Source organism: Malaclemys terrapin, chromosome 1, assembly GCF_027887155.1.
Source record: "Malaclemys terrapin pileata isolate rMalTer1 chromosome 1, rMalTer1.hap1, whole genome shotgun sequence".
NCBI lineage: Eukaryota > Metazoa > Chordata > Testudines > Emydidae > Malaclemys > Malaclemys terrapin.
This window is the reverse complement of record NC_071505.1, coordinates 181,998,441-182,023,212: the sequence shown is the minus strand read 5'-3', so window position 1 is coordinate 182,023,212 and position 24,772 is coordinate 181,998,441. Positions and strand designations below refer to the sequence as shown.

The following is a 24,772-nucleotide window of genomic DNA, read 5'->3' as shown; positions in this document are numbered from 1 at the left end:
TGATAACAGTAGGGAAAAACACATGAATAGAGCCAGCCAGCTTTCCCTGACCTGACTTGACTCTGTATCTGCACATACTAAGTAAATCTTGAGAGGGGCCCCCTCTTCTGCAGCTGCCCCTCTCTAGGTTGTGCTACTGCCACTGCCCACTCCCTTACTGCCTCCCTGGACATGTAAGCCTGGGGTCAGAATTTCTCAGGTTGTTATTTAGCTGAGGGACAGGCAAGTGGTGTGAAGAGAGATGGGAACCAGCTGTAAGTTTGGAAACTGAGCCATCACCAAAGGATAATGGGTCTCTTGGGGCCAAACATCTCTCCTTACGCCAGAGGAATGGAGGGGAGGAGCAGAGAAGCACTGCATTCACCCCTCAGTGCAGGGGTGGGCAACCTGAGCCTGAGAAGGAGCCAGGATTTACCAATGTACATTGCCAAAGACACAGTAATATGTCAGCAGCCCCCCATCAGCTCCACTCCCTGCCCCTGCTCCCAGCACCTCCCGCCCAGTGGCTGCTCCACGGATCAGTGCCTCCCCCTTCCTTCCCGCACCTCCCGATCAGCAGTTTCATGGCATGCAGGAGGCTCTGGGGGGAGGGGGAGGAGCAAGGGCATGGCAGGCTCAGGGAAGGGGGCAGGAAGGGGTGGAGTGGGGCCAGGACCTTTGGCAGAGCCAGGGGTTGAGCAGTGAGTCCTCTCCCTCCCCCTGCCTGGCACATTGGAAAGTTGGCGCCTGTAGCTCCAGCCCCGGAGTCGGTGCCTATACAAGGAGCCGCATCAGGAAACACAGCTTGCCAACACTTTCAAAAGACATATAGATCTATGTCATAAAATTATCTCCACCATGCTTAACAGCATGGACCCAATCATCCTTCTTTTAGGACTTTTCCATCCCCTTTCCATATGGAAACTTTTCCAACCGTGTGGAACATGTATATTGATATTTCCTAAGACAATAAAACTTTGTTCCATAACTTTCACTATGTCCCACATCACTCGAGTAAATTTTAATTAAATTGCTTGGTACTTAGTGTTAGTTTCAACAGGCTAGTCTCACATTCAATTCCTTTCTCCTTATCACTTTACTCACAGTTTTTGAACTGATATTAGCAGGATTTTGCTCCTTAAGCAATTTTGCAACTTCTCAGGCTTTACACCCTCCTGATTTCTTCAACTATTTCTATACTATTCTTTCACACAATTCTGTAGCTCAGTAAGTCTCATAATTTGCTGGCTTGGCAACACTCTTCCTATTTTATAGCAGTTTCCATCGTCCACTTAGGTACTCAGAGATGTTGCCTTATTTTTCACAAGATGTATTTTACTTACAAAATTATACTTTTCTGCAACAAGGACAGAAACTAGGCTATTTTTATCATGATTACAAGATATTCCTATTCTTCTCCTCAGTTGAAGCAACAACATGTGCATAAGCACATCAATCCATCTTTTCGCCTTATTGAATAGCTGAAAGGTACCTGTCTAAACGGATTCACTTTCTTTTCTTCTCCCGCTCTCTCTTTTTTTTTTTTAAATTTTCAGTATGCCTCTATAAACTTCCTGATGACCAAAGTTTGGTGATCAGTGACATAAATGTTCACCAGTACAATAATTATATTTACTAACTGATACTGGTGCCTTTTAATATCCAACACATACAACAAAAACATGGACAGAACAATATAGAACACATTTCTCAAGTACAGCAGGAGCAGTCCATACATTTTAGAGCCAAACATCCTCAACTGTTAATGTATCATTCCACAGGAACAGGAGTGGTAAGTGAAACAAGGACATACTTGATAAAGCTGAGTATGTATAGACGAGTACATACTAAAATAGAAATACATGTTGCAAACAATTTCAGATCCTTTGCATCATGTGATCTCGTGTTCTCTGGTGCAGAAACTCCTTTCCAAATGTTCCTTTCCAACAATCACTAGCCTTTCATTCTCTCTTGGTATTTCTACATATCATTTTGTGTAGTCTTCATGAGAGAGTTAGCTGGGTTGAATTTTTCTGTGCATAGGGTTTTCTGTATTCGGAATGTGTTCAAGTTGAAATGATTTCTTACTTTTAAACTTATCTCCTTTGATTGCTTATCATTCATGGTCCCAGGAATGAAGACCCTGATCCAAAGCCCATGGAAGTCAGAGTCAGAAAAACTCTGACTGAGATCAATGGTCTTTGGAGAATTGGGTCCATAGAACCCAGTTCTGTTTTCAGTTATGTGAATGCAAATATTTCTGTTCTTCCTTCTCTGGCTGGTGTAGGATCTGAAGGAAGCTGCATCCAACCCTCAGTCAGAAGCACAATTCTCCCACTGCAGAACCTTGTGAGTAGGACAGTGAAGCCAGAAATGGATGGAGAGTCCCACTGTTCCCAGAAATGTCCAAGAAAAAGACTCCCAAGCCATGTTGGGAAGGGGAAAACAGGCATTCTTACATATGGTTCCTTCTGGGGACATGACGAGTATTCACAATGGATAATTAACTTTAATCTTAATATAGCTTTGATTGTCGTTGCTATACTTTTAATAGAACCAATGTTATGGCAGGATAAAATTATTACTATATATATAATCTGAGAAGGTTAAACCCTTTTTGTAAATCAAGTTCAGATCATGGTTTAATTTTTTTAAAAACTTTGATGTAACAAAAAATTCTGGGGCAAATCATGCAGCTGTTGTGCTCATGAAAACTCTTAACTTTCATTGGCGATATGAGCACATAAGAGCTGCAGAGCTGGGATTTCTATTTGTAAATCAACATTTTACTTAATGAATGTACTATGCAATAATGAGTGATAAAGAATAGGAACAAACCATATTATCTTACTATAACAAGGCACTGGCCCTTTAAGGAAACAGCATTGCCATTACCCCTGTTATGATGTCTCATCTCCCTTAAGGCAAGGCATTCCATTCCTTGTTGGTTTTATGGAGCATGTGACTGATCATGTGGCAGACAGTAATGCCTGCTGGGAGAAGAGACAAGAAATAAAAGACAGATATTGGAGAAGAAGAAGAATTCTCTCCACTAGGAGATCTGAAGGGAAATGGTGTAGCTGTTCGGTCTGTCCAGGTAAGGACCTGCTGAAGGAGTTTGAGGATATGTCTACACTGCAATAAAACACTTGTGGCTGGCCTGTGTCAGCTGACTTGGACTCATGGGACTCAGATTAAGGGGCTATAAAACTGCAGTGCAGACATCGGGGCTTGGGCTAGAGCCAGGGGTCTCAGACCCTCCCCCTTCTTGTGAGTGTCTGGGACTTCTATGCTACAATTTTATACCCCCTGCGGTTTGAGCTCTGTGAGCCTGAGTCAGCTGCCATGGGCCAGCTACAGGCAGGGCCGGCTCCAGGCACCAGCTTAACAAGCAGGTGCTTGGGACGGCCAAGGGAGAGGGGCGGCACCTGCGGCAATTCGGGGGCAGCGGGTCCCTCACTCCCTGTAGGAGCGAAGAACCTGCCGCTGAACTGCCGCCGCCGATCGCGGCTTTTTTTTTTTTCCAATTGCTGCCGCCGATAGCGACTTTTTTGTTTTTTGGCTTGGGGCGGCAGAAATGCTGGAGCCGGCCCTGGCTACAGGTGTTTTATTGAAGTGTAGACATATCCCAAGTGGCCAGAAGCTAGTGAGAAGGCCAAGAAATGTCTGAAACAGGTGTAGACCTCTGCAGCTAAGAGTGGTAAAAAGGACTATTCACAGACCTTAGTGGCAGGCTGTAGAGAACTCCTGCAGGCAGAATAGGTATAATAGCCAGGTCGAAGGCCTGTATGATCCCTGTTTTTCCCTGTAACATGGGGTAAAGCACCTGAGGCCAGAGATGGATGGGAGACGGAATCCTATGCAAGTATTGGAATATAACTTGCATAGTAATAAACTGGAAGTGAAAAGGGGAGATTTTATTTTGGGACTCCAGTTGTGTTGTGTGTGATTACTCCAGAGGTACAGAGTGAGGGGAAGCTAGAGCTGGCTGGGCATATGATGGGGTAGCAAGCAAGATGATCTTTTAACATGTTCACTTCCAAAATAATATGAAGACATGCTAGTAATATTTTGTGCATTATTATTATGTATTTCACCCTAAGAGGTCATCTGAGACTATACAATGCAAAAACCTTTGACAATTCCTAAACAAAACAGCAACAAAAAGTCATAAGAATAAAATTAAGGTTGTAAATATTTATCTATTAACTTAAAAATATTATTAAAACTATCTATTGTAGCTATATACAATATTTGTATAAATGTATATAAAATATACTCATATGTCTCTTTATATAGATGTTCTAGAAAAATATAGAATATAAAATGTATTATTAATCAATTTTATTAGAGCAGTGTGTAAGGACCAACCAAGAATGAGGCCTCATTGTGCTAGGCACTGTACAAACACAGAGTTGTAGATGGTCTCTCCTCTGAAGAGTTTACAATCTAAATGATAAATTCACACTATTACAAATTCCACTAGCATAAATAAAATCAACTGCCTAACACAGCCAGTATTTTACCTTTATCAGCTCCGAGACCCAATCCATGACCACCATCCACACTCCCCAAACTCTTGAAAAAAATAGTTGAGCTTTGCAACATGTCAAAAGTTTAACAGATCAAGGTTTGAGTGGAGCCAATTCCTAAATTGAGGGAACTTTAAGGGGAAGGTCCAGTTTGAGCGTAACTGGCAATTTCAGCTGTGACAAAATAGTACAGGGTCAGGAAAGATGGGTTCTTAGGAAGCAAAATCCCCAACGGCAGATGGTCATATTCAAAACTAATACCTTGAGCTCCACATGGAAGCCAAGAGGAGCCAGTACAATTCATGGACCACTTGTGTTATTCCACTTAGTGCAGAATGCAATTGCTTTCTTATTATCTTACACTTTCAGGAGACCTCAAGATGTTGCCTCACATAAGGGCTTGATCAAAAGCCCAATTGAAGTCAATGGTTAGCTTTCCATTAGCATCACTGGTCTTTGGATCAGGTTCAGAGAGATCATTGCAATAATGCCTAACCCTGAGGGGACAGAAGCATGAATCACTGTAGCAAATTCAGCATCTGACAAAAATAATTGCACTTGCCCCCCTTACCAAATTAATCTGGAATGATGCACTGTTTGCTGTAGGTGCCATCCAGCTCTCCATGAGTAGACAGGGATCAAGCAAGACTCCTAAACGGAGAACTTGTGCAAAATAAGATTTGCATACCTTCCAGCAAGGCTGTTGAAATTATACTGCCAGTGCTGCTGATGTCCCTCCCGTCTAATAATACCTTTGCTTCATCCAGATTCAGTGTGACCTATCAGGTAGCCCTCATCCAAGCTGTAATTTATTCCAATATCTTAGTAACTGCACAAAAATATCTGCTGTATTCCTCATACTAGAAAGGAGTGAAGGCACTCAAGGGGTTAATGAGTGTACTGCGAGAAGGCCATTGTCATGTCAACAACATCTTGTAATCAATGGTATCAGAGGCTGCTGACAGATCTAATACAATCAGCATGGATGCAATCTACTGCAAAGAGTGCACGGACACATTTTTACATTTTCTGAAGGTCCCCCCCGCCAAATATCCTAACCCTCCCCCCCCCATCAAAAAAAGAGTTCAGTTTAAATACATCAAACTTACTGTAATATGATTTTGTCTCTGCAAAGGATATTCTATATATACAGGAGCAAAACCATACTTACTGAGTTTTCTCTCTCAGTGATCACACTAATGATATAAAAAGTGTCATCTAAGTCTTCAAATATACATTTAAGTATTTCCTTCATTATATGGATGCTGTTACTTTCAGGTCTCATGTACAGTATTTTATTTGTGAAGAGAAATTATTTTCCCTTCAAAGGGGAAAAAAGTCCCCATGATTATCATGAAAATTTACTAGATCTGGCAGATAAAATTATATATATTATTTAAGTAGATGTGCAACCAGTATAAAGCTTGTATTAAACATCTGTTCCGAGAAATGTAGCCTCTGGGAGTGGAAAATGAGATTATTTATTCATTACAAAAAATCAGTGAATTCTGAAGCCAAGAAACATTAAAACTCATATTATTAATTTTTTTCATTTCATACAGCCCTTTCAGATATTTAAAATCATTGTACTTTCTTTCTGATACTTCTAATGCTCAAAACCTAACCACTCGCATGGAATTTGTTTCACTTAATGCTCCTGAATTGTAATGAACAAACACTGTATGACTTACAGCAAATAGTTGCACATAATAACTCTACCCAGATGTACAGACACTTTTCTCAACCTGTGTATTATATAATGTTAACATTAACTTTAATATTTTTTTTTAAATACAGTATGTAACCCACAGTACCATTCAGTCCTGAGGTAATGAAGATGAGTATGCCTTTAGAACTCCTTTCCTCTCACCCATGCCCCCCAAAACTACAGATCCCTCTCATCCTTCCATCAAATGTATCAAAGCTTTACCCATTCTCAGTCCATCTGTTGTGTGCCAGAATACAAAGCTTCCTGCCCTATCGCACTACTGTTAACTGCAGAGCCGGGCTCCTGGTTTTTTACCAGTTATTCTTGTGCCCCCAAACTGAGCTCCTGATGTGAACTACCTCCACATTTCTAGTCCAGTCCAAGAGTGTGGTTGAGAACAGATAACAAGGTGGGTCATATATTTGGACAGGGATCAGCAACCTTCGGCATGCGGCACGCCAGGGTAAGCCCTCTGGTGGGCCGGGCCAGTTTGTTTACCTGCCGCGTCTGCAGGTTTGGCCAATAGCAGCTCCCACTGACTGCGTTTCGCTGCTCCAGGCCAATGCGGGCTGCGGGAAGCCGCGGCTAGCACATCCCTCAGCACATGCTGCTTCCCGCCACCCCCATTGGCCTGGAGCGGCAAACCATGGCCAGTGGGAGCCACGATCGGCCGGACCTGCGAACGAGGCAGGTAAACAAACGGGCCCGGCCCGCCAGGGGGCTTACCCTGGTGAGCTGCGTGCCAACTGTTGCAGATCCCTGTTATATGCTATGGAAAGGTGACAAGAGAAGAGGGGAGGTGTAGTGAGGCTCTTAAGGGAAGGGAGAGTTTTGCCTGACCTAATCTTCCAGCAGACAAAACTATTATTTCAAATCTGAATAGGGAGCCTACACTCGTTTCTCCCCAACCCTCCGCCCAATCATTAGGAACTAGTCACTTTTGTAAGTGTTACATCAAAAATCTCCCACAGTATCTACGTCCCCCATGAGGCACCCATTACTACAGCACTTGAACATCTCACAATGTCTCTGTGAGGTAGGGAAGTGCTATTATCACCATTTTACAGGTGGAGACCTGATGCATGAGAGAAAAAGTGACTTTGGTCCCACAAGACACCTATAACAAAGCAGAGAACTGAACCCAGGTCTCCCAGGTCCCCAACCTAACACCCTAACCACTGGAACAACTGTCCTTAATGGGTTTCACACTGGAACTTTCCTGCTTGCACCTCAACTAAAAAAAAACACTGGCAACAATACAGTTTTAGCACACCTATCTTTTCTTTTTTGCAAGTCACAATGTGCTACAAGATGCAAGATTACAAATTAGATGATTCTTTCACAATTTTTTTTTCTTTTGAGACCTTACAATGATTTTTGTTCAACAGGCTATACAATTCTATAATTTTCTTATGATGTTACAGGATTGCCACTTTCTTGAAGACACAAAACCCCAAATAGGGGAGCCACTTCCTTAATCAGCTAGCCCAGGATTGCCCAAGAAAAAATGTTCTATCATAGCTACTTCACAACTCATGTAAAACTTTAAAATTCACAATTTTAAGCCAAAGAAAATGCTGCATGGCACAAAGATATGCAAATTTCCATCACTGTTCAGTGTATTGAAGAATTCAAGACAAATTAATTTATTTTATCAAGTCCCACACCTCTACTGAAACTGCTGCTTAAAATTCTGACACCTTTCAATTTGGCTAAAACTCTGCATATAGGAGCGGGAATAAACAAAACAACATGTATAAAATCCCAATGTATTTTCACCTGTTTTTTTTTTTTTTTTTTGGAGAACTGTGTATTATAATGCACAGCTGTATTCACTTTTATCCATGATCGTGGTTGATTTATTAAAATTGCCCAATCTCCAAAATAGGCACATATTCTTAAATCATGCAGTTAATTTGAAAGACAATAAAAGTTATAAATTTCACTTCTCTGGGTTTTTCCATCTTGTTATCAGACTCCTAAATGTGCATCTCTGACTAAACACTAATAGACTAATGATGTCCCTTTTATGAGGCATAGTTGTACTGCCCCAGGAGCAGCCTAAGAAGCAGACTGTGACTTAGAGTGTCTATGTCACAATCTGCTTTCCATTTCCTTCCTTCATCCAGGGGATTACATACCCTGTGCCCGTCCACTGCCTGGTGCAGCATACATATCTCTACATTCTGGCACATTGAAGGGGGTTGAGATGAGAGTGAAGTGAGACTCCACCCATTCTTGACCCTCACACAGGAGAAGGCAAGGATGTAGAAGTCCCCACTTGTGGGAATGATGGAGGATGTAGTAATCCCCTAGGAGTTGCTTCATCCAGCTATCCACAGCAGAAGGGAGTATGGGGTTGACTTGAGCTCTCTTGCTCTCCTGTGCAGGTATACAAAATGTCCCATAATCTAGCCAGTAGGATGAAATTCACCATTGAATTGTATGTCAAGGGACATCAAAGGCAGTAAAAAGAGATCCTTTAAAATACATGAGGAGCTAGAGAAAATTAAAGGAAATAGTAGGTCCTCTACTTAGTGAGGAAGGAGCGCTAATAACTGACATTAAGAAAAGTGAGGTGTTTAAAGCTCATTTTGTTTCAGTCTTTACTAAAAAGGCTAATGGTGACTCAATGCAATTAATATTAATAACAAGGGAGAAGCAACAGAAGTCAAAAATCAGCAAAAGAACAGGTTAAACAATATTTTGATAAGTTAGATATATTCAAATCAACAAGGCCTGAAGAAATTCATGCTTAGGGAACTTACAGAATTAGCAAAAGCAATCTGGAAACTGTTAGCAATTATCTTTCAGAACTCCTGGAGGATGGGTGAGTTCCAGAAGACTGCAAGAGGGCAAACATAGTACTTATCTTAAAAAATGGGAAGGGAGAGGACCCAGGGAATTATAGACCACTCAGCCTAATTTAGATACCTGGAAAGACACTGGAACAAATTATTGAATGTGTAAGCACCTGGAGGAAAATAGGGTTATAAGGAATAGCCAGCATGGATTTGTCAAGAACAAATCATGCCAAATGAACTTAATTTCCTTCTTTGACAGGGTTACTTGCCTACTTGATGTGGAGAAACAGGAGACATGACATGTATTGATTTTAGTAAGGCTTTTGACACAGTCCCATATGACATTCTCAGAAGCACAGTAGGGAACTGTGGTCTAGATGAAATTATTATAAGGTGGGTACACAACTTTTTGAAAGACTGTATTCAGAAAAAAACTAATTATCAACGACTTGTTGTCAAACTGGGAGAACTGGTATAAAAAGAATTGTGATTAATTGTTCTCCATGTCCAGTGAAGGTCAGAGAAATAGTTATGAGCTTAATCTGCAGCAAGGGAGATATAGATGAGATATGAGGAAAAACTTGCTAACTATAAGAGTAGTTAAACTCTACAATAGGCTTCCAAAGTAGGTTGTAGAATCCCCATCTTAGGGTATGGTTTAGGTTTATTTTGTCCTGCCATAGTGCCGGAGGCTGGACTTGACTTCTCATGGTCTCTTCCAACCCTACATTTCTATGATTCTATGATTATGCAAAGGGCCAAGAGAAGGCCTCTGTGGCACTTAAAACCTCAAAATACAGCTTCAATGGCACTTAAGTGACACAAAGACCTTGTGCTAACCCTTTGCACAGGGATGAATTTCATTCATAACATTCCTTCTACATCCCCACTGCATTGCAATGCTGCTATACAAGGTGGTGGTTTGTATAGTTATACTATCAGAGGGGTAGCCATGTTAGTCTGAATCTGTAAAAAAGCAACAGAGGGTCCTGTGGCACCTTTAAGACTAACAGAAGTATTGGAGCATAAGCTTTCGTGGGTGAATGCCCACTTCATCAGACGCAAGTAATGGAAATTTCCAGAGGCAGGTATAAATCAGTATGGAGATAACGAGGTTAGTTCAATGAGGGAAGGTGAGGTGCTCTGCTAGCAGTTGAGGTGTCAAATCAGATATCAGATATCAGGAATGGCAATATACAAAAACCTGTAGGAGAACACTTCAACCTCCCTGGCCACACAATAGCAGATGTAAACGTAGCCATCTTACAGCAAAAAAACTTCAGGACCAGACTCCAAAGAGAAACAGCTGAGCTCCAGTTCATTCCAGTTCAAAGACTGTGAATGGCTATCCAACTACAGAAGCAGTTTCTCCTCCCTTGGTGTTCACACCTCAACTGCTAGCAGAACACCTCACCCTCCCTCATTGAACTAACCTCTTTATCTCCATACTGATTTATACCTGCCTCTGGAAATTTCCATTACTTGCATCTGATGAAGTGGGCATTCACCCATGAAAGCTTATGCTCCAATACTTCTGTTAGTCTTAAAGGTGCCACAGGACCTCTGTTGCTTTTTATAGTTATACTAGGCTCCCATTTCTTACTGCTGCCAGTTGGAAGAAAGAAACGGGGAGGAGATAAGAACTGAGAAAATGTTGGTTCATGTAATTATGTTGGGAATTGTAATGGAGGAAAGGTTAGACTATCCATTCCATCCTCTCCAGTTTGTTTACTGCCCCGCGCAGCAGTAAGAAGTATTTGCTTGCACGATATTACACCTGCCAGAAAACATGTTGTTTTATATTAGAAAATACAGCTGAAGTTTATCTAAGCATAAATATTCAATGTGTACTTTACAGTTTATAAACAAAGTGGAAATATAAAATAGATGCAATACTGCTGTGAAAGGCAAAATCTGCAGATGCACCATGGTTTCCATTTATCAGTTATTCATATCCAATATTGCATTACATGACCCTCTTTCTTAACAAGGTTAATTCATATGAGGCAAATCAGCAAGTCTGTCATAGATGATCAGCATGTACACTGTGAATTTCTAAATATCAGGAGCTTACTTTAGATTATATAATGAAACAGACCTTAAAACAGGTCTAAATGTGCATTAGCAAAAGTGTAGTGGGAAAATCTGAGAAACACAAGTGGTAATAGTGTACCATATATAGTGAAATTTGTTTTGAATAGTGATACTTTGCTTAGTCAAACATATTTCCGGTTTCAGAGTAGCAGCCATGTTAGTCTGTATCCGCAAAAAGAACAGGAGTACTTGTGGCACCTTAGAGACTAACAAATTTATTAGAGCATAAGCTTTCGTGGACTACAGCCCACTTCTTCGGATGCATCCTGAACAGTACTCCTGTTCTTTCTTCAAACATATTTGTTACACATATATTTCTTATGAAAAAAAGAACTCTTTTGTTTCTAGAGGCTTTCAAATATTTGTGTCCTTATTCTTAAAGAGCAGCAAAATATAAATCAGAAAGAATGGCATACGTTTTACAATGTGCTTTCACTCCACTATTGAAGGCAATAAGACACAAAATTACAAGCTACGGGAGAATAAGAACATCAAGAATTGCCAGTGGTTATATCGGCATAACACTGAGTTAATTTTAGGTGTGCACTCAGGCTGTGAAATTATTCTCTGGGTTTTCTTTACTTCTCAAGTCATTTTATTCACCTTTGATAGTCAGAAGTATATACACTTCCATGCACTTGAGGATTAGGTTCTGTATAAAAACCTCCTGAAATATTCAGACTTAGCATTCCCTTTATACTCACATATCTTCTGTATAAATGTACCGACTGGCCTTAAATGGCCTTAATCTACCCATGTCTTTTATTTTAAAATATGTATTTGCAAATCAGAAACAAAATGAACCTTTCTCTGCCATATAAGACATTTACATGAATATGAGGGTTTTGCTTATTTGGAAAGAAGGTTAAAAAAGGAAGTTTCTAATACACACACGTACACACACACACACACACTCACACACATACCCCTCCCTTTTGGTAATTATTTGCAGTTGTACCAGGTTTTTTAGTACTTCGTGTATAATATACTGTTATCTGGTTGCTTTTATCCACAGAACTTCAATTCATGAGAGTGGAGATTATAGTTGTAATTTCTATTCTTAAAGTTGCCTATAAAAGACCACTGGCTACTGATCGTACAAAACTATGTAGGAAACTCAAATGCTCAGACAATGAACTGATGATAATACTGCTAAGCCTGGTATTATGGGGTCTACTTTTTCAAAACTGATCAGTGATTTTGGGAGATTTGGTGCCCAATTTCAGACACTTAAGTGGTTCTGATGTTCAGAAAGTACTATATACTCACTCTGTGAAATCCTTTAAAACCCCCTCAAGTTGGACACTCAAAACAGTGGTACTCCAATCACCTAATCAGTTTTGAAAATGTATAAGATCTGACTAATATGCCTCCCATAACCAAACTCAGTTAAACACTCTGGCACCAGAGTCATACCGGCATATTTTAATTCTAAATGTAATATTTTATGGCTGGCTTCTATTTTCTTAATTTCAGTTTTGATTATTATAACCCTTTATTATACAGTCATAACTGAGTAAAAACATTTAACTACTTATTAACCTCCCCCCCCGCCAAGATGGATTAAACCCATTATGACACTAAGCACACCAGTATTTACACCCCAAATGCTGTTGTAATAATCTTTGTATAAAATATGTGTTGTGAGGTATCATTTGAAAACTAATAACACACTGATCATTAATATTCTTGCGTGATGTATGTGTGTGGTGTGAATTAAGAGTTATGACATATGCTGGAATGATTACTAAAGCGTATTTAAACCAGGCATGCTGGAAGGTTGGTAAACAGGTCTGCCCCAGACAAAGGAATGTGTTTTCCCCACCTGGGAGTTACTTCCAAAGTACTTTGAAAGACAATGAGAATGTATTTACATATCACGTAAACACACCTATCAAGTTAACAACAGGTGAGGGCAAACCTTACATTAACTAGTGTGGGAGAAGACAGCATGGCATCTACACCCAGCAGGAGAGAAGAATCTTTTTCAAGAGTTTACTGGTCTACTGGCTGAACTTCAAGTGATAAGTACCCGAATCATATGATTGTATACAATATTACTGTATTAACAAATATATAGAGTGAAGGCTTTTATGAAAGCTAATTACACATTGGTGACTCATATCACTGCGAAATGTATGTATTAGCACTATATAAGGAATTATCAAGACTCACTGATATTAGGCTCTAAAGTTTGCCCAGACAGGAGGGAATGTCACAGTGTGTATATATATCTCCTCAATATATGTTCCATTCTATGCATCCGAAGAAGTGGGCTGTAGCCCATGAAAGCTTATGCTCAAATAAATTTGTTAGTCTCTAAGGTGCCACAAGTACTCCTGTTCTTTTTGCTATCTACCTGTCTCCTATGTAAATTAAGCATGGTGGAATCAGAAACAATGGAAGCCCCATTTACATAGAAATCATACAGGAGTTTGGGAAGCCCACAGGAATGGAAGAACAGAATGGGGGCATCCTTCCTCTTGAAAAGAAGTTACTGAACTTTGGAAGATATAAGCAAAGACAGAAGCCATCTTTGGTATCCATCAGACAGACGCAAGAGGCTAGAGCTCTTGCAAGCTGAAAAAGATGGTCCTTCAACTAAGGGTGTGTGTGTGTGTGGGGGGGTGGTATTCAAGTATCTGGAGATGAATACAAGTAAGAATCCAACTTAGGTAAAGATTTTTCACCTAAGGTAGCAAAGGAAGCCAGCACCCTGAACTTTTGTGGAATGTCCTGACTGATCTAAAGTCAGCCATGGCTGGGAAGAAGACTGACTGGTGAAAGAAACTATCTTGAACAAAGCCTATACCTTGCTAGATTTAATTTTAGACTTTTAGAAGTGTATTTTGTTTTCTTTTACTTGTAACTCTCTCTTTCTTCATTCCTTATATTTGAACTCACATAATCCTGTGTATATTTTGTTAATAAATTTATTTCAGTTTTGCCATAAACCAACCCTAGAGGGAAGGAGGTATTTACCCCCAGTTTACAGGAACAACAAACCTTATTATTTCTCCGAACTGACCAGGAGAGGACTGGACTGTTCAGGGTACACAGTTTTGGGGAAATCTGGGACTGGGAATTTATTGGGATTATTTATTCATTGTAACCAAGGCTAGTGGAAGCCAGAGTGTGACTGGTGTGTTGCTGACAGGTTGCTGGGGTCAGTCTAATGGACCAGGGCTGCAGCTATATACAATCATTTCAGGATGTGACCTTCATGCTGGTAAGCTGTTTGTGAGGGAGCCAGGTTAGGAACTACAGCCACAAAGCACTGTGAGGCAACCAGGATTACAGGACAGATTGTGACACAACCCCTCACTGGTCTGCATTGCCCCCTCAAAGACCATGGCACCCATGACATCCTTAAATATGATGGCATTATTGAAACCTCTCTCTTTCCAGCAGACCTACAATGGAGGGTCAGGAAGGTCCCAAAATACTAGTTCTAGTGTCACAATTAAAGTGCACAGGTAATAAAAGTTCATCTTGTAACACGTGTAATAGTAAGTTAAAATCAAAGTAACTGTTTTCGTATTAGGATAACAAACCAATTCTGCTTCTACTACATATCCTTAATCAAGTATGAATGTTTTCCTCCCACAATGCAAGTTTATAGTTATAACTTGTGGAAATTTCTATGGTTTGCACTGAAATAACTCACATACAAGGCAGGTAAGTCTACTGTTTAAGAATTCATGGATAGCTGGTAGGTGCTTTGGCAAGTAGACCAGAGTGCCCATACTGATTAGTGGTAATATCAAAAGCTCACTACCTGCACATGTCATGGCTTTGTGATCCCAGGAATTAGTGCTACCATGAAGACTGATACTTTCTAAAGCACCCATTTGTTAATTTAAAGTAAAATATCTACCTGGGATTTTAAAAATAAAGGGTCTGATTCTCCATTACCCTGCATCTTGTGCAGCCATTTACAAAATGCCACCATAGTGATTTGTTAGTATTTGACACACAATTCTTCACTCATTTTGAATTGGTATAAAAGACTGCCCAATGGGAAAGTCAAGTCATAAAAGCTAGACTCTAAAGTCAGACGTGTCTTTTGTGTCGCTTGGAGTATCATTTAAAACGTAAACACAAAAAATACCACCACGATGACTTCTGATATTTTTTAAATTCCCACAATATTCTACAACTGGATACATAGTTCTCACTTAAGGAAAAAAATAAAAACAACAAAACTAAACTAAAACAGTGTTATCTTGGAACAGGCATCTGGCTATATCAGAGTAACCAAGTTTTCATAGATTTTGGATTGTTCTAAGTGGCTTGCACTGTACCAGGCATTTATTTATAATTTGTTCTCATTGGAATGGGCTCCTGAGTTACAGATCTCTTGCCATGAATGTCCCGGCCAGAGATCAATTGTATAGTCTTTTTTCAATATGGTTCAGAAACGAAGAAATGGCTAATACAGAACATACAATCCAAGAAGCAATAACTATAAACAATCAGACATTGGATGACCTCGCTATGGAAATGCCATGATAATACAAAGATTAGATTTCAGCACAAGAAAGGACACCTTATCATAATGGGTTTTTCACATAGAGATGTGGATGAGACCTCCATGGAAGATCACATCATATAAATGTATGAAGTCTCTTGAGGGTATATTTATTTGAATTATGAGGCACCTGTCAAATAAGTCTAAGCATTTGTTTGGAGACAGCAAAGTGAAGCTGAGTAGTTTTATCCTGAAGCTTGAACTGCACATAAACATTACTACAATTTTACTAGAGGTACTCTTGGAACACCATATATTATGAAAAGTAAAACAGAATAACATCATAATAAATTGATAGACCACCTTTTATCCTGAAGGATCCTAAAGAGATTTACAAATTATATACATTCTTTCTCTCTCTGATACAGCCACCTCCAGGGAGGAGAAGCAACACCCACGTGTATAACTTCAGGGCTTCAGCTATCTCATCAGTCGCACATACACAACTCCCATTCACTTTAATAGGATTTAATGGGAAGATCAGCCCCAGGCACGGAACACAGAACAATATTTGGGTAAGGGCAAACCTCTACTCTATTAAAATGTGTATAGGAAAGTTTAATAAATGTGCCCAGACCTGACAGGACCTTTATTTTTAAAATCTCATGAGAAACTGTTCTCACAATAAAGGGGATGGAATTCAAGGTACCAATTTAGGAAGGATGCATGAGGAATTGACCCTACTGGCATTTGAACTTGGGAATTTAGATATTTCAAGCCTGAGATGCATAGCCTCAAGAGCCTAAAGAAGGACTGATATTATTTTAAATGCATTCTCAAGATAGATCAGAGATCGGCAACCTTTCAGAAGTGGTGTGCCGAGTCTTCATTTATTCACTCTAATTTAAGGTTTCGCATGCCAGTAATACATTATAACGTTTTTAGAAGATCTCTTTCTATAAGTCTATAATATATAACTAAACTATTGTTTTATGTCAAGTAAATAAGGTTTTTAAAATGTTTAAGAAGCTTCATTTAAAATTAAATTAAAACACAGAGCCCCCTGGACTGGTGGCCAGGACCTAGGCAGCGTGAATGCCACTGAAAACCAGCTTGCATGCCGCCTTTTGCATGCATGACATAGGTAGCCTACCCCTGGGATAGATAATAAAGTTAGCAAGGCTGGCTCTAGGCACCAGCAAACTAAGCATGTGCTCGAGGCGGTACAATTTCAGGGGCAGCATTCCAGACACTTTTTTTTTTCCTGCGCTTCGGCAGTTGTGCTTCCGGAGGTTTTTTTTTTTTTTTGCTTGGGGCAGCAAAAATCCTAGAGCCGGTACTTATAACTTGAGAACTATTTGGGAGCAATCTGTAAAATGCTACATATTTATATATTTATTTTCCCTTACAAATTGTTCCTAAAGAAAACATGGTTGAAACCTAATAAGTTTTACATTTCTTTATGTGTGTGTGTCTTTCTGTCTCTGTTTAAATGGTTGTACCATTTGTAGCCCACATACTGACAAAAAAATCCTTTTGTAATAATGAAACATGGAACCAAGCATTTTTATGAAAATAAACATATTATTCCTCCTAGTTTACATTATAATGAAGCACAGCAAGAAAAGCATAGAAATTAGGAGAACATACCCTTCTTACAGACTGTGCTGTTCAGTATTGACCCACAGAATATATTAAAATGAATGAAATTTAGTTATGAATGATGATATGTTAATCTGTATTCCCTTTGGGAAAGTGTATATTTAGCAATCTATCCTAGCAGAACATAAATAGTATGGTTTACATTTCATAACTAGGGCAAGATAGTTGAGGTTTGATTCTCCTCTGCCTTGTACATTGTGCAGTCATTTATACTCGTGCAAAGTGTGTGGGGAGGGATTGTGAAACACTACATTTGAGGGCCTGGTTCACCTTTACTTTGCACCTAATGCCATCATTTGCACCAGAGGTCAAAAGAGTGTGAAACTCTACCATTCTGCTTTCATAGCATTCAATACCAAGTTTTCACAGATCTAAATGACTGTAGAAGGTGAAAGGCAATAGAAAATCATACCATGACTTTTTGACTTTTACCTTCTTATAAATAGTAAGGAAAGTTTGCAGACATGTGGTACACACAGACAATGGCATGTGGCCGATCTGTAACTGCTAGTAGCAAATATCTCCAATGGCCCATAATGATACACTAGATGGGGAGGACTTGAGTTACTACAGAGAATTCTTTCCCAGGTGTCTGGCCGGTACATCTTGCCCACATGCTCAGGGTCCAACTGATTGCCATATTTGAGGTCAGGAAGGAATCTCCCCCAGATCAGGTTGGCAGAGAGCCTGGGGTTTTTCACCTTCAGCATGGAGCATGGGCCACTTGCAGGTTTAAACTAGTATAAATTGTGGATTCACCATAACTTGAAGTCTTTAAATCATGATTTATGTACTTCAGTAACACAGCCAGAGGTTAGGCATCTATTACAAGAGTGGGTAGGTCATGATGGTCCATTCTGATCTTAAAGTCTATGGATCTATCCTCCATTGAGGAGCAGGCAAGATAGCAGGGGTAAAGGCTTAAAAGGACACTTGTTATGAATTATCTAAGCACACAGAAACAAACAGTCTCAAGATTTATTACATTTGAAGACTTTTTTCTTATTCAAAAAGTCAAAAATGGGGGAAAGTATTTTCAATAAGGGAGGGGAAAAAGCAGCAGCAGCAGCGGTTGTAGGCTGAGAAAAGCAGGAGAAACTGCAACCGATCTCAAAGATACTTTTTTGGAAAAGTTCTAAACAACTAAAAATAGAGAATTAATATGGAAGTGCTATCCCAATGTTAACTACAATGACATTGCAAATGGGATAAAAAGTAACGAAGTGGAGTTTAGAAAGACTTTTAGAAAACATGCTGAAGCAGTCCTGCAACGTTAGTGGTTGCTTGTCATAGAAGATCAAAAAGACTATTTTATGATAGTTTTGGCTTGGTGAACTTCTTTTTCTCTGTCTCTGTAATGGAGGGATAGTCAATAAAGGGATTTTTGTTTTGTGACTACAGTACATCATTAAGAACAGCCAAACAAAACTGAAATGCAATACACTTGCAATATCTGCACCATTTTACAATTAAAATAAATCAGGCACATTTTATTGCTCTGTCAGACAGTATAGTATAGGATTACCAATCTGTGTATGTTGTGGGCTGTTAAAAATGAATGTTTTCCTCCAGTGGTCTCAGAGATATTGCAGTAGTTTCTTATATTTACAATAGTTTCAAGGACTGCACTGTATCCATAAAATATTTTACAAATCTTTATTAAAGTCTTCGGTATACTAGCAGAAACAACAATTTACTATATCATCCTGTGTTAACTATGGATACTTGATGAATTTTTTACTGGAATCAATTGCACACTCAACGCTCCCTCAGATGGTCAGCCATTCAATTTTTCATCTATTTACAAAGCACAGAGACTCTCTGAAGTTGAAAAATGATTCTTCAGGTTTTGGAGAGTGGGGCTCCTAACGGTTACTACTAGCAGAAGTAGTCACAAATATTATCTACTTCTGAGACATCTGAGGATAATCTGATTTTTTTTGGAGTGCAAAGTAAGAGACTCAAGGGAAGTGGAGCTGGATAGTTGAAAGGAGATAGAGTGTGACAGTAAGGGAAAGAGAGGGGAAATTGTGGAGAAAAGGGAATTTTAAAAAGGAATACAGAGGAAAAAAGGGGACAGCAAGAAACAATGGGGGGCATTATGAGGTTTAGTGTCCCATATTGCCACTCATTCTGAGGGGCTGTGTACCACATTGCACCAGTTGAGTGGTATGGCTATGCAGATCCAAGGAGTTTCACAGTCTTGTTCACAGAGGTGCTGATCACAAACAGCAAGTACTTGTGGCTCACCAGGGTACTCTCAATTTGAAGCAATCCCAGCAATCAATAAGCCTTGTTCCCCTAACTCAAAACACATGAATCAGCTATATAGTGTAATGCCAAAAAAAAAAATCTTTCAAAATCAAACAGTGGAAAACATGGCAAAAAGACAACTCCAGGAAGTACTGATAACAGAATCGGTCGATGCAATTACTTTTTTATGTAATCAGTTCATCTCTGTACACTCCCAACATTAAAAACAAAGAATAAAATTCAAAGAAAGTCTACTGGTGAGTTGTCTTAACATACTGTGATACACAGTTAATGCTAAGGCATTCTCTTCTTTAGCCTATCTCTCAGCTTAAATTAAGCATTTTGCTAATATCGCACCCAGATGCCAACTGTATTGTCTATGGTAACAGGGTCCAGATTACATTGCACTATATCACAATCTGCTACATAGCAATGCAACTTAATTTTTTTCATCATTAAGTGTTTAGTATGTTGTAATTCTCAGTGCAGGTTCCTAGTCTCGGTTCATTGCATCATTCTTGCTCTAAGGCAAAAGGAAAAATGGGATGGAGAGAGAAGGAAGACCATCCACACACATGCCATGCTACTGGAGGAAATGGATTCTCTTAATACATCCTGTTTTCCCTGCAAAAATTCTGAGTTCTGGAGGCTAAATATTACTGCTGTGGTAAGATGCACTATGGCCAAGACACTATCCAACTTACACAAACAGTTGATAATGTTTTTAGAATATATATCGGGGGGTGATCAAAAGATTTCACTTAGATATAATTGAAATGTTTTGTTCCAATTTTCCTTTATTATTTTAGATTATATAACATAAAACTTTGAAACAAATATAATTTCAAAATGGAAAATTGAAATGCCCAACTCTGAAATGGGCAAAATGGAACATTTCAATGACATCAGAAAACTTTTTTCCAGTTTTTTCTTTTTAACAAACTTTCATCAATATTGACATATTTCTGCGAATATGTCTACTATAGACAAATTGGCATGTTCCAACAGAAAAATATTCCATCAGAAAATTTCCAAACCAGGTCTGCGAATTGTTTCCAGCTGTCAAAATCTCATCCTTAAATCCTTAGTATCTGTTTCATTTCAAATTCAGAAAGTTTTAATTTTAAGATATTCCCATTTGAAAAAGGTGAACATATATATATATATACACACCACACACACAATGGGAACATATCTGGAAAATTGTCAAAAAGATTGTGTTCAGCTATAATAATATCATACTAAAGATTAAAACGAGATGATTTGATAGTCCTGTCCTCTTGATTTGACTTGACTATGCTTAACACAGAACATGTGCGTGAGAGTCAGAGAGATTGGACACATTTGTGTTCCCCTAATTCTGTAGGCAACTGAAGTTAGTTCAGCCCCTGTGTAAATTAGGAGTCTCAGGGCTACTCTAACCTATACCAGCTGAGAACAACACCCAAGGGCAGGGCAGGGCCTGACAGGGGTTGCTGTACTGCAACACCTTCTGGCCAACACCCCTCTGTCTCCTTTAGGCATTCACCTGACTCACTGATGCCAGGGGAATCCTCAGGTGACTCTATTTAGATGAGGCTTATAGATATTTTGTGTCTTCAGAGTGGTACAAAGTGGCCACAGGGTTGGCCAAGTTCTGGCCCATCTGTCCAGCATCTCAACCATTCAATATCTCAAGACATTTATTTTAGCACTAGTTATTAATATTTTATAAATATGTTTTAAAACATACGTAACAAAGATAAACAAATATATAAAAGGTTATAGAGTAGCTCAAAATCAATAATTCATCATCAGGACTTAAATAGCATACTGTAGCCCTCTTAATATTTCTTAATTAAATAAACAGTGAAGCATATTCAAAACTCTTAATTTAACTCTTCTATGATTTCACTTCTTTGTGATTGATCACTTTGCAAACTGTGTTCTTCATATTGCATAACTGGCATAATAAACAAATCTAAATCACTACTTTTTGAATAACTTTGAGTTTGTTTACCAGACTTCTGTAAAACCAAGAAATAATATCAATGAACTTTTAAAAGACTATAAAAGGCCAGATTCTCAGCTTGTGTAAATAGGTTTAGTTCCACTGAGGTCAATAGAACTATCCACAGTAACTGAGGATATGGCCCAAGAAGTAATATTGATAGGTGAGGCAGACTCAGTTAACAAGAATTGATATTATTACTCCTTGATAGTCTCATATATATATATATATATATATATATATATATACACACATATACACTTTTTAACAGACTCACTTTGAACTCCATGGGAGCGCACTACTTTCCAAGTTTCTGAAGCAACTTCTTTCACATCCACTTGGTAATGATGAATGGGCACACCTCCATGTGAATCTGGCTTATTGAAAGAGACCTTGGCAATAGTCTGTGACAACTCTATAATTCTTACTCCGTAGGGACTGGATGGCACATCTAAAAAATAACAAACATCAATTTAATTCAACTGTGGTAATCAGATAATCTACAGAAAGCAGTTGATAATCCATCTCAAACAGCCTGCTTAGAAAACATAGGTTATAAACTATTTTAATGCATATGACTTCAGGTTCTGTCTTAAACAGTTAAGTCTACACTACAGTCCAGTGATATGAAACCACAAGTAAAAGAAAAAAACTTTCTTGTATGGACAATTAAAGAGCGTTAAAGTGAATATAAGCATACTCCATTTCACCAAGGAAATGGTTCTCTTCTGTCTTTCTTTCATAGTACAGTCCAGCTAATTTAGAGGAAAACAAGAGTTGATTGATATTTTTTGTTCACTATCAGGGCTTCGATTAATCACAGTTAACTAATGCAATTACTTCAAAAAATAATCATGATTAAAAAAATAATTGCGATTAATCACACTTTTAATTGCACTGTTAAAGAATACAATACCAATTGAAATTTACTAAATATTATTGGATGTTTTTCTACATTTTCAAATATATTGATTTCAATTACAACACAGAATACAAAGTGTACAGTGCTCACTTTATATTATTAATTTTATTACAAATATTTGCACTGTAAAATTATAAACAAAAGAAATAGTATTTTTAAATTCACCTCATACAAGTACTGTAATGCAATCTCTTTATTGTGAAAGTGCAACTTACAAATGTAGTTTTTTTGTTACATAACTGCACTCAAAAACAAAAACTTCAGAGCCTAAAAGTCCACTCAGTCCTACTTCTTGTTCAGCCAATTGCTAAGACAAACAAGACATAATGCTGCCCGCTTCTTATTTACAATGGCACCTGAAGGTGAGAACGGGCATTTTCATGGCATTTTGTAGCCGGCATTGCAAGGTATTTACATGCCAGATATGCTAAACATTCATATGACCCTTTATGCTTCGGCCACCATTCCAGAGGACATGCTTCCATGCTGATGACACTCGTTAAAAAAAAAAAAAAAGTTAATTAAATTTGAGACTGAACTCCTTGGGGAAGAATTGTATGCCTCCTGCTCTGTTTTACCCGCATTCTGCCATATAGTTCATATTATAGCAATCTTGGATGATGACCCAGCACATGTTGTTCGTTTTAAGAACACTTTCACTACAGATTTGCCAAACAATGTGAGATTTCTAAAGATAACTACAGCACTCGACCTAAGGTTTAAGAATCTGAAGTGCCTTCCAAAATCTGAGAGACACGAGGTGTGGTGCAAGCTTTCAGAAGTCTTAAAAGAGCAACACTCCGATGTGGAAACTACAGAACCGAACCACCAAAAAAGAAAATCAACCTTCTGCTGGTGGCATCTGACTCAGACGATGAAAATCAATATGCGTTGGTCCACACTGCTTTAGATCATTATCAAGCAGAACCCATCATCGGCATGGACGCATGTCCTCTGGAATGGTGGTTGAAGCATGAAGGAACATATGAATCTTTAGCTCATCTGGCACATAAATATCTTGCGATGCCAGCTACTACAACAGTGCCAGCCAAATGCCTGTTCTCACTTTCGGGTGACGTTGTAAATAAGAAGCAGCCAGGCAGCATTATCTCCTGCAAAAGTAAACAAACTTGTTTGTCTGAGCGATTGGCTGAACAAGAAGTAGGACTGAGTGGACTTGTAGGTTCTAAAGTTTTACATTATTTTATTTTTGAGTGCGGTTAGTTTTTGTACATAATTCTACATTTGTAAGTTAAACGTTCATGATAAAGAGATTGCATTACATTATTTGCATTAGGTGAATTGAAAAAATATTATTTATTTTGTTTTACTATGCAAATATTTATAATCCAAAATAATAATATAAAGTGAGCACTGTACACTTTGTATTCTGTATGGTAACTGAAATCAATATATTTGAAAATGTAGAAAACATCCAAAAATATTTAAATAAATAGTATTCTATTATTCTTTAACAGTGTGATTAATCACATGATTAATGATGATTAATTTTTTGATTGCTTGACAACCCTATTTACTATATAACTATGTAAAGGAGAATAGCAGCCTTTAAATCCAACTTAAATCAGCTGTGCCTTCTACCTAAATGAAGAATTCAGATTCTGTATTTCTATAAAAAGATTAATTGTCATAATAAATAAAATATTAAAGAAACATATAAAAATGTTCATACAAAACTATTTAGCCATTTTTATAAAATTCTGCAGTGCAGTCAAACATATACACATTTCTTTTTGCTGGATTGGACTCCAAAGTATTGTTAAGGATCTTTATGAAAGGTTTCTGTTCTATTTGCATTTTAAGGATTAATTTGCAGTCTAACTTGGAGATGAAATATTTTCTCTGTAATCAAAAACTAGTGCACAGTTTTCAAAGCAGAAAAAAAAATAAAAATATTAAACATAGGTGTTTCTTTTGAGATTCTATGACATTAAATAAAAGTGAGAAATGTATTTCAGAGTGTCTACATTTTCAGAAGCAGAAACTTGGCTTTATACAACATGGCTCAACTAACTAAAGAGTATTTCTTTTTGTAAACTCTCCTGGTCCTGTAGGTTTTTCATGTGGTTCAGCAGATGAGTACTGTGCATGGGCATTTTATATACATGGTAGTGTATGACAAGTACTGGCAAGCATTTTTTGTTGTATATGCAGAAGACAAAAAATTCAGATGTGATTAGAGAGTCTCTTTTTATATATTTGAAACTGGCCTCTATGCAATTTGCTTCCTACTTGCATATTTGACATTCTACTATTCATTATCTTACAATATAAGAAGAAATTATTCCTCTGTTTCAGAGTGGTATGTCAGAGACATGTACAAAGATGTGCAGATT

General features: G+C 38.4%; 1 protein-coding gene across 2 annotated transcripts in view; it reads right to left on the bottom strand.

Moving 5' to 3' along the window:
* Positions 1-24,772, bottom strand: part of NCAM2 (neural cell adhesion molecule 2) — a 529,484-nt gene that overhangs the window by 95,493 nt on the left and 409,219 nt on the right. For both annotated transcript variants that reach the window (XM_054047466.1, XM_054047474.1), the window contains exon 12: positions 21,771-21,944. In XM_054047466.1, coding sequence (XP_053903441.1) covers positions 21,771-21,944 — 174 coding nt within the window. The remainder of the gene's footprint in view (positions 1-21,770; positions 21,945-24,772) is intronic.